At 40.1% G+C, this 16406-nt stretch overlaps 1 protein-coding gene across 1 annotated transcript in view; it reads left to right on the top strand.

The window, feature by feature from the left end:
* Positions 1 to 16406, top strand: part of qser1 (glutamine and serine rich 1) — a 44797-nt gene that overhangs the window by 7605 nt on the left and 20786 nt on the right. The window contains exon 2 of the mRNA XM_004913451.4: positions 14388 to 14500. Coding sequence (XP_004913508.3) covers positions 14388 to 14500 — 113 coding nt within the window. The remainder of the gene's footprint in view (positions 1 to 14387; positions 14501 to 16406) is intronic.

Here is a 16406-nt window from a genome sequence, read left to right as displayed (position 1 = left end):
AAAGCTGATTTAAGGTATTTGGTTACCAGCAAGCAACACAATGCCTGATATCATGCCCCATTCGTTATGGCTTTTGGTTGGACCTGCGTGGCTCAGAGAATTGATGCTTGCTTGTGCCTTTTTGAGTCACGTGAAACATACAAAAAGCCAAACTACAAGGGCTGGGTTAATTGGATTATGCCCAGTAATTATCCTTTGTTGAAAGTATTCCTGATTTTTCAAGTGATTTAGTATCCTTGTATAATAAAACTTTTTTTTGGTTTTACTTGGCCTTCCTTTTCAAACAAGCCTAAAGGTGGCTAGACATTAAAGGAACAGTAACACCAAAAAATTAAAGTGTATAAAAGTAATACCCAATATAATGTACTGTTGCCCTGCACTGGCACAACTGGTGTGTTTGCCTCAGAAAGACTACTATAGTTTATATAAGTAAGCTGCTGTGTAGCCATGGGGGCAGCCATTCAAAGGAGAAAAGGCACAGGTTACTTAGCAGATAACAGATAAACCCCCATTATATGGGGCTTATCTACTAGTTATCTGCTATGTAACCTGTGCCTTTTCTCATTTTTTCCAGCTTGAATGGCTGCCCCCGTGGCTACACAGCAGCTTATTTATATAGTAGCTTTTCTGTAGCAAAAACACCAGTTTTTTTGCAGAGCAACAGCACATTATATTTGAATTACTTTAAAACACTTTAATTTTTTGATGTTACTGTTCCTTTAAAAGATCCGCACATTTGGCAAGGTCGCTTGATTCTTCCCTGATATGCCAACCTGGCCATACAGGGGCTCATAAAAACTGCTGACTTTGGCCCCCTCCAGACCAAGTCAGAATCTGATTGTATTGCCCCCATATATTAGTGGGGAATTAAAAAATCTTTTTAGAACTTTTTAAAAAATGACTGCTTTTGGACCTTTGCCTCATTTTTGCATTTATCTTTCCGAAAGGACAATATTGGGGGGGGGGGGGGAAGTAAAAGCTTCTGCTTTCAGGAAAGACTTTAAAGGGGTAGTGGCAAATGACATGCTAGAAAGTTAAATAATTTACATCATCTGCTTTTTTTTTTTTACATGATTTTTTTTAAAAGGCTTTACGGGCAATGGTACATATGTTATTATGTTGACTGCGTGATTTTCAGCTTGGCACGCAGTTGGCAAAAAGCTCTTTGGTTGCCCTAAAAGATTATCCCTCAGAAACACTCACTGCCGCATACCTTAATACATAACCTTAATAATGTCCTGTACTTTATCAGGAAGATTATTAGTCAACTATAATATATAATTTCCTGTATGCTAAGATTATAATGATTGAGTTGGTTCTCCTCTGCTTTCTGCCAATAAAACTGGTTGATAAATAACTTTCAGCATTGCGGTAACCTTTCATTTCAAAATGTTTATTCCTGATCCTTATGGAACATGTGTAGGTTAAGGGCCTTTTGGCTTGCTACGCTCTGTCAAAACACTCCAGACTTGGACTTAGTGACCCTAATGTTCTCGGGCATTGTAATTGGTTCTGCCAACCATTGCTGCTTCTGTGAACCCCCTGCCCACAGTATAGCCAGACTGTCCTTCAATCCCTTTGTCTAGACAGATAATCTGATCTGTCAGTGCTTTTTCTTGATTCGTGTATGAGGTTCTGGGAGGTCCAAATCTGCTTGTTAAGTCTATCAACATTCTGATCAATGCTATTTAGCCAAATTAGACAATATATGATTATATGGCCTGCCAGCCATCAGTTCAGTATCCCACCATTATTCAGGCTACTCTGTTTGAATGTTGCATTCTTTGCCATTTAAGTCACTTCCTGGGTTTTTTATACGCTTTATATAATAGAAGGTCTTAGACCAGCAAAATGAATGTAGTTGTTTTGTTATTGATCAGTCTGCCTGTTTCCAGGCTCCCATTGCTTGTTTCATATTTCAGATTCATCATTTGAACGAAAATTGACGGTTCATCAACATTTTCTGCCTTATTTAGTGTACACAATTAATGCTTTCATACAGAATATTGTTATTATATATATAATATATGTATATACTTGACTATTTCATCCTCTTATAGGGAAACCTTCAGCTCTAATCTGAATTGATGGTCCTTTGCCAGAACTGACCCGGGCCCAACTCTGATTTGTGGCTTTTGTTATCACATTTGACATTTCCAAGATGAGCAGCATTTTCATTGTTTTGCCTTGGGGAGATGCTGTATTGTGTGCACTGAGCCTAAATATATTATATAAATATTGGCATGTTATCGCTTTTAGGGGTGCACTGAATTGAGGATTCCATGCAATCCATGGCCTTATTATTTACAACAGCAAGTAACTTTAAATAATGCAGTTTTAAGTTTTGCTCATATTTTTATGGTTTTAACATGGTGCGTCACTTATTTCATTGGCCTTTTTTGTTCAGTAAAAAGTTCTTTATTTATAAAGCAAAGTATTAATTCAAAAGTCATTTTGTTTTTCTAGTTTATACAACTGATGTTTTACTATTTCGAACCCTGAAAGCCTAATTTGGAAGTTTATGAATAAACAGATCCGTTCTTGCTTCTGATGCAGTGCTAATAACAACTTTGGCTAAACATGAACTCCTTCATTCGCTTCATGGTCCTGTTTGGATGCATCGGAATACTTTAGTTTTGTCATAGGTTTTCCCTGCATCTGTGTTTATTCTTTATACTTTTGTTAGACAACCAAAAAGCCCAGTTGTAAGTTATGATTGTGTGTTTGTGTTTCTCAATGGAATGTGGATCTTTCCCCAATATGGCCACCTTGTGGTACTAGTAGCAGCTTCTTTTTCACGGCCACTAAATGCCATAGACAATACTGAGCATTGCCTCTGCTATGACACACACAGAGACAGTTATCAGTAAGGGCTCTGGCACACGGGGGAGATTAGTCGCCCGCGATAAAACTCCCTGTTCGCGGGCGACTAATCTCCCCGAGTTGCCTACCCCTGCCATGAACATGTAAGTCGCCGGCGGGATGGCACACGCGGCGGGGCGATTTCCGGAAATCGCCGAAAAAGACTCGCGAGTCTTTTTCGGCGATTTGCGCGAAAAAGGGAAATCGCGCCGCCGCGTGTGCCATCCCGCCGGCGACTTACATGTTCGATGGCGGGTCATGGCAACTCGGGGAGATTAGTCGCCCACGAACAGGGAGTTTTGTCACGGGCGACTAATCTCCCCTGTGTGCCAGAGCCCTAAAAGATCCGCATTGTTTATTTTAGTAGCCACAACAAGTAGCTGCTACTAGTAGCTCTGTGTGTCTTCACCCTTAGTCAAGAGAAGCTAAAGAAAGAAAGAGTCAGTAGCTGATATTGCTTAAGTATAAACCCCTTAAAGGAACAGTAACACTAAAAACTCAAGGCTTTGGATGCATGATTTGTTACCCTGCAATTGTAAAAAAAAGTTTTCTACAGAAACACTTTTATAGTTTGTATAAATAGGCTTCTGCATAGCAATGCGGGGCAACCAATTAAGATGAATAGGGCAAAAAAGGCATAGGTTACAGAATAGCTAACAGATTAACCTCTGAAGATAAACAGGAATAAAATTTCAATCAGGGCTCTCTACATAACTATAGAATGAAACCTCTAGCATGTAAATAAGATGTTTATTGCACAAAAATAGTTTGTAGGTGCTCAGCAAAATATATTTAGTGTAGTGATGTGTGGGTTGGATTGCTGGCCCAAAGGGGAGGGGTGGGGGCTTAAATTTTGACAACGTTATCTCCCCAAAAAGTAGTTGAAGTGGGGGCACAAAGGCATGCTAAAGTACACTGAGGTTGGCCAGGCTTACCTGTATGCCATTTTTTGTGGCCAGATCGTCCGTCTCTTAATAGCCTGCCTGCCTTGTTCTGTTACCCTTCCACTGATTTTATGCTGAGTATTATTGTCATTTTTTTAATGAAAAGAAAGGAACTGCACACATGAAAATCAAAGACAAACAGCTCTTTTTCAGCTGCTGTATTTCATCTGGCTGAACAGTGCCAGTGCCCCCTCAGTTCACGTTGAGTTTAATGCATAACTTCACAAAAATTCTAATTACTAGTTTTAAAAAAAGTAGTGTAAATAATGAATAGATTTACATACAAAACAAGAATGTGTGGTACAACCATGCTAGTACAGGTATAGGATCCTTTATCTGGAAACTCATTACCCAGAAAGCTCTGAATTGTGGTAAGGCCATCTCCCATAGACTCTATTTTAATCAAATAATTCACACTTTCAAAAGGGATTTTCTTTTTGTAATAAACTACCATGTGCTTGATCCCAAAATATAATTAATCATTATCGGAGACAAAACAATCCTGTTGGGTTTATTTATGAGTATCCAAATTACGGACTTCTTATTTAGAAAACCCCAGGTCCCAAGCATCCTAGATGAGAAGTCCCATTCCTGGATAGGTGTTTATCTAATAGGGCACACATTTTAGAGAAACTAGTTAAATGAAAACTGCTTATAGTAGCACTTTTAGATTGTAAGCTCTTTTGGGCAGGGCCCTCCTTGCCTCTTGTATCAATTATTTGATGCTTTCTATGTGATTCTGTATGTTCCGTGTATAAATCCATTTATTGTACAGTGCTGCTGAATATGTTGGTCCTTTATAAATATATAATGATGATAATGGTTGTCTGTATCAGATGATTGTATCTAGTATTTCCTTCTCCAGCTGAAGAGGCAGTGTCGGAGTGGATACCAGTATGGCAGCAGCAAGTACAAGTAGTTCATCTCCATGAATGTCAGTTAATAGCCCTCCAGGGAGGCAATACACATGTCATTGTGGTTGCCTGCTTGCAAACTGAGCCGCAGACAGCAAGTGCTCCTGTCTTCCTTGTTAACTCAAAACACATAATGCCTTGGAATAGAGCTTTTCACCCTCTCCCAGCTGGTATTTTATGCGGGGTCGGGTGGTAAACTTTGTCAAGTGTGCTGTCTCTGGGTGGCACTTGCTTCTGACAGATAGGGTCTGCTGGCTAAATCATGCAGTGCCTCCCCCCTTGAATCCCATTGGTGCTTTTGGGCACTGCTTAAGTCTTAGTACTCGGTTTAATACAATGGTGATCAGAGAGAGAAACAAAAGTACTGGTAGAGGGTATAATGCTTATTATAAGCACACTGCTATTAGTGCCTTTGTGCATGGGATGGCTTTACTGTGCCCTGCTGGCACCCCTTCACCTTGTGGCTATGTGCCGGAATAGCTGATATGGATCCAAAAAAAGTTGTCATGGGCAGAGCGGGTGGAACCAGCGATTGGCACAGGAGGTAAGAGCATGGAAAAGAGATTTGTGAGATGGAAGTGAAGAGCTGTATGTCTGTCAGCAGAATGAGGTGATTGTAACGTATGTGTGTGTGCCTTTGTCTGCCGCTGTCAGAATGCCAAAAGCAGCAAGCGCAGGACTTACAGGCTTTTATGAGTAGTTTTAGCACCAACTGTCTGGAGTCGGTAAATGAAAACAAACAAGCAGTCTTCCCCTGTAATGCACTTAATGACATTGTACAAACGACAAGCCTGTCTCTCCATGCAGGCTCACTTCATACATTGTAAAAATCACCCCATGCTTCCTTGCTGTCTCTGTAAAAACTCTTTATTTACTCTTCTCTGGGCTGTTATTAGGGACTTCATAGCCACAAAGAGATCATCACCACTCAAGGACCAGGCACTGTACATAAAGGCTAATGGCTTAGAGGCATTCTTGACACCCAGCTTGTTCTACCAGATAGAGAGATAAATAGATAGAGATAGATCTAGAAAAATATATATACAGGTATTGGACCCGTTATCCAGAATGCTTGGGACCAAGGCTATTCTGGATAAGTGGTCTTTCCGTAATTTGGATATCCATACCTTAAGTCTACTAAAAAATCAATTAAACATGAATTAAACCCAATAGGGCTGTTCTGCCTCCAATAAGGGGTAATTATATCTTAGTTGGGATCAAGTACAGGTACTGTTTTATTATTACAGAGAAAAGGGAATCATTTAACCATTTAATAAAAACAATAGGGCAATAGGGAATCATTTGTAAAAATTAGAATGATTTGCTTATAATGGAGTCTATAGGAGATGGCCTTTCCTTAATTCGGAGCTTTCTGGATAACGGGTTTCCGGATAAGGGATCCCATATATTATATATGTGTGTGTGTATATATATATATATATATAATGTATATATAATATAGCGAACCCAGGGTGGCACTTTGCTTCAGCTCTTAGCTCGGGTGCAAGGTAAATGATTTAAATATCCAAAAAAGACCAGCAACACCGAGTTATGTTCCAAAAACAATCAATTGTGTATTAAAAACGCATGAACAGCCAACGTTACGTTTCGGTCCCCATCGGGACCTTTCTCAAGGCGTTTTTAATACACAATTGATTGTTTTTGGAACATAACTCGGTGTTGCTGGTCTTTTTAGGATATATATATATTGTAGATACAATTCTGTAAGTAAAATAAAATTTTGTTTTTCTTAAGTCCTGTGAGTGCGGTACCTTTCATTTTTGGATAGATAGATAGATAGATAGATATATATGTATGTATGTAATATTTATATTATAATATATATTAAAGGTCCAGGAATGGTGCACACAGAGAACTCCAGGTACTGCCTGGGTGCATGGTTAACATAACAACATATTTAGTAAGCACAAACAAACCACACTCACAGGACTTGTATGAAGCAAAAAAAAAAAAAAAAAAAGGTGTTTAATTCAACATTTTGGCTTAGGCTCAAGTCATCTTCAGGACTGAACGCTGCGTCTTCATCCAGCGAGAAAAAGTCTGATGTGGTCTGAGGTTTTTCTGTTGTTGAAATACATTGTCAGATGTGGAAATCAGATTTTATAGGATCCTACAGAATCTTGTGCTGTTTGCATGACAAGATCAGATAAAATCTGACCCACAAAATCTGATCAAAACCTCTTTAACATGGGCTGTTAAAATTTTAAATGTAACTTTTAGTATGGTGTGGACAGCAGAATTTTTGTTCTATAGCTAGCAATTATACTGGTATTTAGTTGTTATATTCTAGGGGAGCGCTTAAAGGACAAGTCAACCCAAAATATATTTTTTTTTTTCGCCTAATAAATGAAAACCTAATTCTAAGCAATATACATTCATTACAAATTTGCAATGTTTTTTTTACTTATTTGTATATTTGTTATATAAATGTTATTGGAAGTAGTGTGTGTCTGTCCTTTTCTTTTCTCTGCCCTGGGGGCTCTGGCATTTGAAACAATGTAACACAAGGCAGCAGCCTGACAGACCTGTCTTGTTGGAGGAGACTGTCCTTTGCAACATTGGTTTCAATGGCAATTACAGTTTTAAATAAAGCGCTAAAGATTTTCTAAACAATTCATATTGGAAAGTTGCTTGGAATTATGTTTTCTTTTAATAGGCAAAAATTATTTTTTGGGGTTGACATGTCCTTGTAATCCATTTGGATTCAGATTAATCAAAATGCCTGGCTGAACCAAATCTGAACCCTTAAATTACAACATTTTTTCCCCTGCCTTATCCTAATTTGTGTATGCAACTTAGTGTTCGGATTTGGTTTGAGATTTGGCCAAACCCGACAAAGTGAGTTTGGTTACATCCCTAATAATTGTTGCAACCAGGGAGCAGTTTTGAAATCAAATAGAAGATCAATAGTAGAGGGTCTGAAAAGGTAAAAATACACTTATTTAAAAAGACATAAAAATTGCAGCCTATCTCTAAGTTTTTTCTCTAATTAAGTTGCTGGGGTCAGTGACCCCCAAACAACCAGACAGGATTTTGAGCCACAGGCTGGTGAGATAAAATAAAGAACCAACTGAAATGTTACATAGAGTAGGTCCTTCAATAATATAAACTATTGCATAACAACCTCTTCAGTTGTCTGTAGAGCCCCCCCCATGGTGCATAAGCCACAGCCGATGGGTAGGGGGTAATAAGGCAGCCTTTGGTTTTCACCTTATTATAGAGGTGCTCAAATGCCTTAGTGACTATTTATTACCATTACTTCTCTGGCTCCTTAATGGGTTTTGGCTGTTACGTTTATGTATCTGTGCATCTCTTTACTGATCCACAAAACAGATGCATTTGGTTCTTTAATCGTCTTTCTCTCTGCAACAGATTTATATTTTATTATTATGCCTTTTTACAAGATATATGCCGAGCTTAATAATGTATTCAGCTTTAAGTACCAGTGTGGGAAAACAGAAGCAAATCAGATGCATTACAGTAAATTGCCTGAAGGCATTAGGAAGATGTTTAGGCAGAACAAACGAAAGGACAAGCTATTCTGCATTTCAGATGTATAGTGGTAGGGATGTGTGTGTGTGTGTGTGTGTGTGTAGCAAATGTGTGTGCTATCGCTTATTTACAACATAAGAAAGAATTAAAAAGCTATTTATCTTGTTCCCCAGCCACGGTTCAGCTTTGGGAAGGGCCAGGGAGCAAACCTACATTCCCCAACCTCAGTGTGTGCATTTGCTTTTGGATTGTGCATTTTCTTTGCTTTGGTCCTTAGACTTACTGGCATTGATAAAAATTTGTATTTTCATTTTATACTCAAGGTTGACTTTTTACTTTTAATGTGTTCCAGACAATAGCGGTATAAAGTCTAACCCCCCTTGTCTGTTATTATTTAATGTAAGAAAAGACACTGTGTGCCCTTGCCCTACCCTCTCCCTCATACACGGCCCGTGTATGGGCACTTCCGACAGGCCTGCTGGCCTATCTGGCCTGAAATCGGCTAGATCTCGATCGGACAGGTTAGAAAATCTAGTCCGATCGGGGACCGCATCGGCTCATTGATGCGGTCCCCGGTATGCCCGTCATTATAATTCGATCGATCGTTTAGCCCCAGGGCCAGAATTACCCTGGATTCTCCTGATATTGCCCACCCGTAGGTGGGGGATATCGGGAGAAGATCTGCTCACTTGGCGACATCGCCAAGTGAGTGGATCTGCCAGTGTATGGGGACCTTAAGCAGCAGCCTTTGAGCAGCTCATTATCAGGGGCTTCTCAGTGGACCGGTAATTTTGTTTTTATCAGCTCCTTTGAAGTTTTTTGGGATAGTTTAGTGGCGGAAATCACAAACGATCACCATAGATATTTCCTAATCAAAACAGGCATAACGTATGTTCAGGTATATCCAGGTATATTCATTGGGCTCACGTTGTATATTTTACAGGGCAGTCAGTGGTGTAGTGTCTACTGATATGCAGATAACAGGGCACACTTCTGCCATTTACAGGGCAAACAGATGTTGTTATGACCTATACAGGGGAATATACCACCAATTTAGTAAGTGTTTTTGTATAGTGCCCCAGGGATTTGTAGTTCTGCAAGATCAGGTATGCAGCAGGTTGGAGGTGCATGCATGGATTCAGAGTTGAGATTGAGAGTGCTACCAGACTGCACCGGAAGCTCCGTCTCGCCACCACTGCAATACATTTGCATTTTCAGAAACATCTCATTAATTCTATTCTCGTCTCAGAGCATAGCAATATAATTAGAACGAGAAGCTAGCTGTGCTGACTACCAGTGGAAATCTTGGGCTTCATTGCTTGTCGGCCATCATCTTGGGGTATAAGAAGTGGATTCTTATGATGTTCTGGATTTGGGAGAACTGATGTCCCAATAAACTATCATTTAATGGGATATGGCTCAGTAAATAAAGAAGTGTTTACCTTTTTTACCTGCAAGCGATGTGTTATTGTATATATTGTCACTCCTTATACCAGCATGGAGGAATCCATTTCCTCATACTCGCAGCAAGGATTCTGGATCAACTCTTCTTTGACTCGCAAGAGTATGATCAGCCACGTATAAATTGACTTCACTGCTGCTTGGAGATGCCTGTGGCTGAACTATGGCCCAAAATAGTGGCACTCCTTTCGGTGCATGAAATATAAGTTTAATAGGAAGGGGGTTATTTAATTTTTTTCCTGCCGATCAGTGTGGCTCTTTGGTTATTCTTGTTTATTAGTGATGTTAGTAAAGTGCAGTTCACCAAAGTGTTGTATCTGCAGTGGCAGAACTTGGCACCCACTGGCCCACCTTGCATGTTGCCCGGGGTCAGAGCCAGCATGATGATACTTGGTGTCACAGGGTTCATGTATATTGGAAGATAAGATTACTGAGTATTCTGTTCTTCCAGCCTATGTATGTATGGCAGTTCCTTATTGTGAGATGGCATGGAAGGAAGTGGTTTGCTTTGTTCATGAATCTCTGCTGGACTATCTAGGCCAGTGATCCCCAACCAGTGGCTTGTGAGCAACATGTTGCTCTCCATCCCCTTGGATGTTGCTCCCAGTGGCCTTCAAACAGGTGCTTATTTTTGAATTATTGGCTTGGGGGCAAGTTTTGGTTGCAAAAAAACAGATGTACTGCCAAACAGACCCTCCTGTAAGCTTCCAGTCCATACAGGGGCTTCCAAATAGGCAATCTTAGCCCTTATTTGGCACCTCCATTAACTTTTATGGTGCTTGTGTTGCTCCCCAAGTCTTTTTACATTTTAATGTGGCTCACAGGTAAAAAAGCTTGGGGATCCCTGATCTATGCTGTGAAGACCTTTAAGCTTCAACTCGGGTGTGTTCAGAAGACCATATTGTCATGCTGCCACAATCTCACCCTAAATGATACCACGGAGCCCAGTCCCACCATTTGGGAAGCTTAGGTGGCCATACATAAGATTCGATCGTTTGGCAAGGTCAGCAGCCAATCAAGTGAACTTTTTCCTCAATATGCCCACCTTGGGTGTGTGATATTTTGCTAATCTGATTGTTTGGCCCTAGATCGCATTACAATAGACTGGATACGAAGTTGGAGCAAGACTGCATCAATGACCTGATGTGGTCCCTAATCTGAAAGGAAAATCAAACCTGCCCGTTGGACACCTGGCCAATTTTTGGCCAGATATTGGTCAGGGAGGTGATTTTAAGGGCCCCATACACAGGCAAAGAGCTGCTGAATCGTTCTGAAGGATCTGAATTGGCAGCGTAAGTCTGCCCGTGTATGGCCACCTTTAGGCACTTTCCAACAATGTTTAAGTTGGTTCTCGGCCTCCCTTTATTGGGTAATTGGATGGTGTTATGCTTATTTTGCACCCACCAGTGTACCAATGTAGCCTTTAAAGTCTATGTTAAATCCAGATCCTGTGTGTGACTGGTTTAGGTCATAGGGGTGATTCACATCAGAGTTTTAAACAGCGTTAAATGTCACTGGGGCATAATATTTTATTTGGAGCAATTAGAATAGCCTGTAAATTATATCCTTAAACGGTGTTTATTAATATCAGTTATAATCTGTGATTAGCCATATCATTTGTCACATGACTCACAAACTTATTGCATTATAATAATGTAATATCCTTAAATTTTACAACAGGGGGTATAAGTCAACAAGGTATTCCATGACCTGTATAAAAGCATTTTGCCTTCAGCCTTGTGCTTTTATTTGTTTGTGGAACTCCTCAGTGACTCATAATATCCTTGTATTTGACAACAGTGGGGGCATTATGCACTATATAGTCAACATAACTCACCCATTACCTGGAGGAAAAAGCTATAATAAACCCAAAAGTGATGAGAAACTGGCCCTGGGTGAATGCACTGGGTTTATAAATCTTTTTTTAGACTGGTAAAACCCTTCTCAGGATTTCCCTTGTATATTATATACACCGCCTAAGAATGTCCCAAAGCCCCTCAACAGTAAGATAGTAAAAATGCTACTGCTATGTTAGTATGTTAGTAATGCTAAAAATTACTGGAAGGCAGCTCCCTTGGGTCAGATGATCCTCTCCTTTATCTGGGATTTCCGTTTCTCAGTCAGATTTTTTCCAAGACTGGTCTTCCCCAAGGACTTTTTGGGGCTTGTATAAGAGTAAACGCACCTAGATACCAACCACAGCCAAGGGTTTCGCTTGGGTCAAAGAATTTTTCTTTTTCTGCTTATGGAATTTGTGGTTACTAATGGTCTAAAGAGTCGATCATTTTGTGGTTTAGTAAGAATTTCATCTGGAAAGATGTCCAGAATTCAGTTTTAGTTTATTGAAGCCGCTATTGGCTAAAAAATAGGCTACCTTGTTACATGTGTTTGAATGTGCCCTTGATTTTCTTATGCATTATAGGACCCACATTGCCTGACATCTTGGCCTAATATTGTTTCTATTGAATGACTGTTCCTTTCCTCTTATTCATGGTGATTGCTTCATGGGCCTTAAAAGCCATGGAAAACAGCTTTACCTTGTGAAGCAGATAACGTTCTGGTTTAACAGGTTTTGACTATGTATATATCACGGTGACACATTTTCCTATGTATATGCTGCCGATTGTGTGCTTCTGTTTTCTGTAGTGACAGGTGGGGGTGTTGTTTGTGGGAGATAAATCTCTCATTGTGCAGGGCATGCCTCAATAGGGGAGAGCAATATGATAGCTCCCACTCATATGTCAATGCAAATACGCAATATACTGTATGCTCTAATGCTGCTCTCTTTAGTTCCAGGGATTATGCCACTGCAAATCCTGCAAATTCCCTTCCCCTCATTTCCTTCATTACTGGTAGTGATAACAAGCCGTCGTTTTATTAAAGGAACAGTAACACCAAAGAATGAAAGTGTATAAAAGTAACTAAAATATAATGTGCTGCTGCCTGCACTGGTAAAAGTTGTGTGTTTACTTCAGAAAGTCTACTATAATTTATATAAATAAGCTGCTATATAGCCATGGGGGCAGCCATTCAAAGGGGAAAAGGCACAGGCACATAGCAGATAACAGATAAAACACTATTGTATTCTACAGAACTTGTCTGTTATCTGCTAAGCAAACCTGTGCCTTTTCTCCTTTTTTCCAGCTTGAATGGCTGCCCCCGTGGCTACACAGCAGCTTATTATATAAATTATAGTAGTGTTACTGTAGCAAACACACCAGTTTTACCAGTGCAGGGCAACAGTGCATTATATTTTTATTACTTTAAAGCTTTCATTTTTTGGTGTTACTGTTCCTTTAAGGGAGCACAGCATTTGGCAGCCAGGGGCCGCTTCTTTAGCCATTGTGGGGGGGGGGTACCTTGGGAGCCCTGAGTGTGTGTGGAGCGGGGGGGTACCTTGGGAGCCCTGAGTGGGTGTGGAGCGGGGGGGTACCTTGGGAGCCCTGAGTGGGTGTGGAGCGGGGGGGTACCTTGGGAGCCCTGAGTGGGTGTGGAGCGGGGGGGTACCTTGGGAGCCCTGAGTGGGTGTGGAGCGGGGGGGGTACCTTGGGAGCCCCAGCGATCTACTTTTGATCATCCCCTCGTACATATGCGAGGCAGAGTATGTATGCATACCCAATAAATGCGCCGCTCTTCTACATTTCCCGGGTTCAACACTGTCCACCAGAAATCCATGGCGGATTGACTGGTGGACCTCGATCGACATTTTGGCCACCCCTGGTTTAAGTAGTGCACTACAGACAACTGGTTTTCGCATAGTAGAACTATAACAGCCAAGGAAGGGACATCTTTTCATACTACAGCACATACTACTTTTCATACTACAGCACAGGTTCCTCCCATATGTTATTAGTTACTGTTTTTCCTTCTGAAGCCTATGCTGTTGAATTGCCATTCTACAGAAGAAGCTTTTGTGTATTTCAGATTTTGGCTGAGCTTCAGAAAAGGGGAAAATACAGGTCTATTGTGAGAGGCTTTGCAAATAGGCAGGTGTATTGTTTGCTAGTTTGTTCCCTGTTCAGATATGTAAGGCACTGAGCAAGAGCTGGAAACCGTCCCAGCAGAGCGGCATTAAGTCTATAATGGCACTCGCCATACGGACAGAGGAGCGGGATGCATAGCAGATATTTATGGGGTGGCACATAATGATAATGGGAGCCGCCTGACTTCATATGCAGGGCTTCCCTCAGAATGTGATTATACAGTTATAGCCGCGGGCTAAATTACCTGCTTGTTTTCCTTGCCTCTCTTTCGTAATACTAGCTTATGGCATGGCGGTATTGTAACGTGCAAGTTTGTTTTCTTATCCTTTATTTCTATAGCACAAGCATAGTCTGCAGGATTGGTTGCCATTCAGATCAGTCCCTGCCCTAGAGCTTCAACAGTGTACTATCCCTTGAAAATATATATAAATTTAATAAACACAATCTATTTACCTGCTCTTGCTCTAATATAAAGATAGCTGGTGGGGAGCAAGAGCACATGGTCTTTTCTGTTTTCCTGCAGAATAATTTTATGTATAATTTTAAACGTAATAGCAGACTGTCTGTCACACCGTTGTTTTTTTTTTTTTATTAGCCTCTACGGCAGCCTGATCAAATATTGGTCTGCAGAAGTGTCCTGAAAGTTGAAATGTTTCTTCTTCTTGGTAGTAGTGTATTTAACAAATATTTACTTATTTTTGTTTGTTTAGTTTGAGCTATGGAGCGGGACATCCTACCCATTCAGAAACAGAACTTTTGCACAGACAGACCTATGCAGCCACTCATCAGCTCCCTGGATACGCAACCGCACACCACCCCACAGGTACGTCTAGGCAGTATATTAAAGGTATATGTTCTAGAAACGCTGGAAGCTTTTGTTCAGTGTTTCTTCTTTTTGTATAGTTTTCCTGGTGGATGTAGGGGGTACATTTGCTATTGTTGCACCCCTACCACTTTAATGATGGTTTTGGCAACAAGTGTCATTGGGCAGACAGGGAGGGTAACTTTTAGTATTATGTAGAGCAGGGGTGGCCAAGACTTCGATCGCAGTCCACCAGTCGATCCCGTTTGGATTTCCAAGGGCCCCTCCTGGATCTGCTGCCATAGGTTGCCTGTATGGAAAATATCACCCAATTGGCAGTGGATTTATATGGGTCCCATTAAATTTTAACCTTGCAAAATACAGCTGTGTTCAACTTTATGTAAATTTGTTGTGGGAAAAAGAGAAATGTAATCAAATTACCCTTTTCAGTTATTATAAAAGATAGACACCTACAGCCACTCCAGAAAGATGAGGCTTGTTTATACAGAGCTCATTATCCCTTAAATGCATGATTTCAGGTGATTGGAGGGGAAGGTAGTTTGGATAAAAGCCCAGCAATCCTTTGGTATTATAAAAATAATTTAAAAAAAGTAAAGCAGCTGTATTTTATTCCATTAAAAGAACAGATTCAGTGATGTATAACAGGCACCCTTATAATTCACAGGCATATGCTTTTGCATATTTTTAAATAAGAGCCTTTCAGATACAAAATAATCTGCTACAATTGCACAGTGGGAGCTAGAAACATGAGGCACATACTTATAACTCTAAGAGAATCTCAGCGGTGCCACTTTATTTGCTTTTGTTTTAAACCCCTTTTAAAGTGATTAATATCTGCTTGCATGTGGGGCAGGTGAGTGGCATTTTAAAGGAATGCGTGGTGTTAAATCCCAGTCGATTATTATCGGTTCGACGTGAAACAGAGTAGAAAGTATCAGGAGCAAGGAAGGCTTTATTCCATAGGACAGCTAATACATACGGAGAATATAAGTTTGGCTCAAAGTCCCAAGAGTTCAATGGTTGCAAAGTCTTTCTTACGTTGTTTCTGGACACAGGAGATCTTTGATGTTCCGTAGCGTGGAAAGTGATGTTAGCAGGCTTCCATGAAATTCATCCACGTGAGATCTGCCCTGTCTTAGGACAGCTGGTTTATATACCTTTTTCTATCCATTACCACATATAGGAACTATATTTACTCTCAATTACGTATATTTCTCCGCCCTGTGTCTCCAATCATCTTATTTTACCCTTATAAAGCGTTACATTACATCATTCTGTCATAATGTAAGAAATCCGCATGATGTCGCCCAAGACCGTGAAATGGATTTCTCATAGGCGTTACATATACACATATTCCATATGATATTTAAAATAGCGTACAATTCCTACTCCTGAATATTAAATATATAACTTAAATATGATTAAATATAATTCACAACACACAAGCATGCTTAACATAATATCTTAGAACAAAACGAGGTATTTTGTATTATTCGGTGCATGCATATAGTTTACATTTAAACGGACCGAAACTATAAGATCACTTTTTCTATGCATCTGTTCTGTCACTCACACATACGCTGGCTAGCTGATATCTGAGACTAATCCTTTTGAAAGGTCATGGTTAAATGCGATGCAGATACTGTATGTCTATAACTTTGTTATTAACTCCTTCTCTGCCTAACTGTATTTGACATCAGAAGATCTTACACGTGGGTTTTATTTTGTTTGTTATTCATGAAAATTAGTAAGAAATTCAAAATATTCCTATTAGAATAGCAGGTATATTGTGCAACTTTTGAAGATTTACATTTGGCCTGTCATTGGTGTGGGCTTTTGTGCTTTTGTTGCTTCAGCGTTGTACTGTGCGCATTCCGAACATTTCTGTTGCAAAAATAAATATAAT

Source organism: Xenopus tropicalis, chromosome 4, assembly GCF_000004195.4.
Source record: "Xenopus tropicalis strain Nigerian chromosome 4, UCB_Xtro_10.0, whole genome shotgun sequence".
NCBI lineage: Eukaryota > Metazoa > Chordata > Amphibia > Anura > Pipidae > Xenopus > Xenopus tropicalis.
The sequence above is the reverse complement of the archived record's forward strand: the minus strand, read 5'-3'. Positions and strand labels throughout refer to the sequence as shown.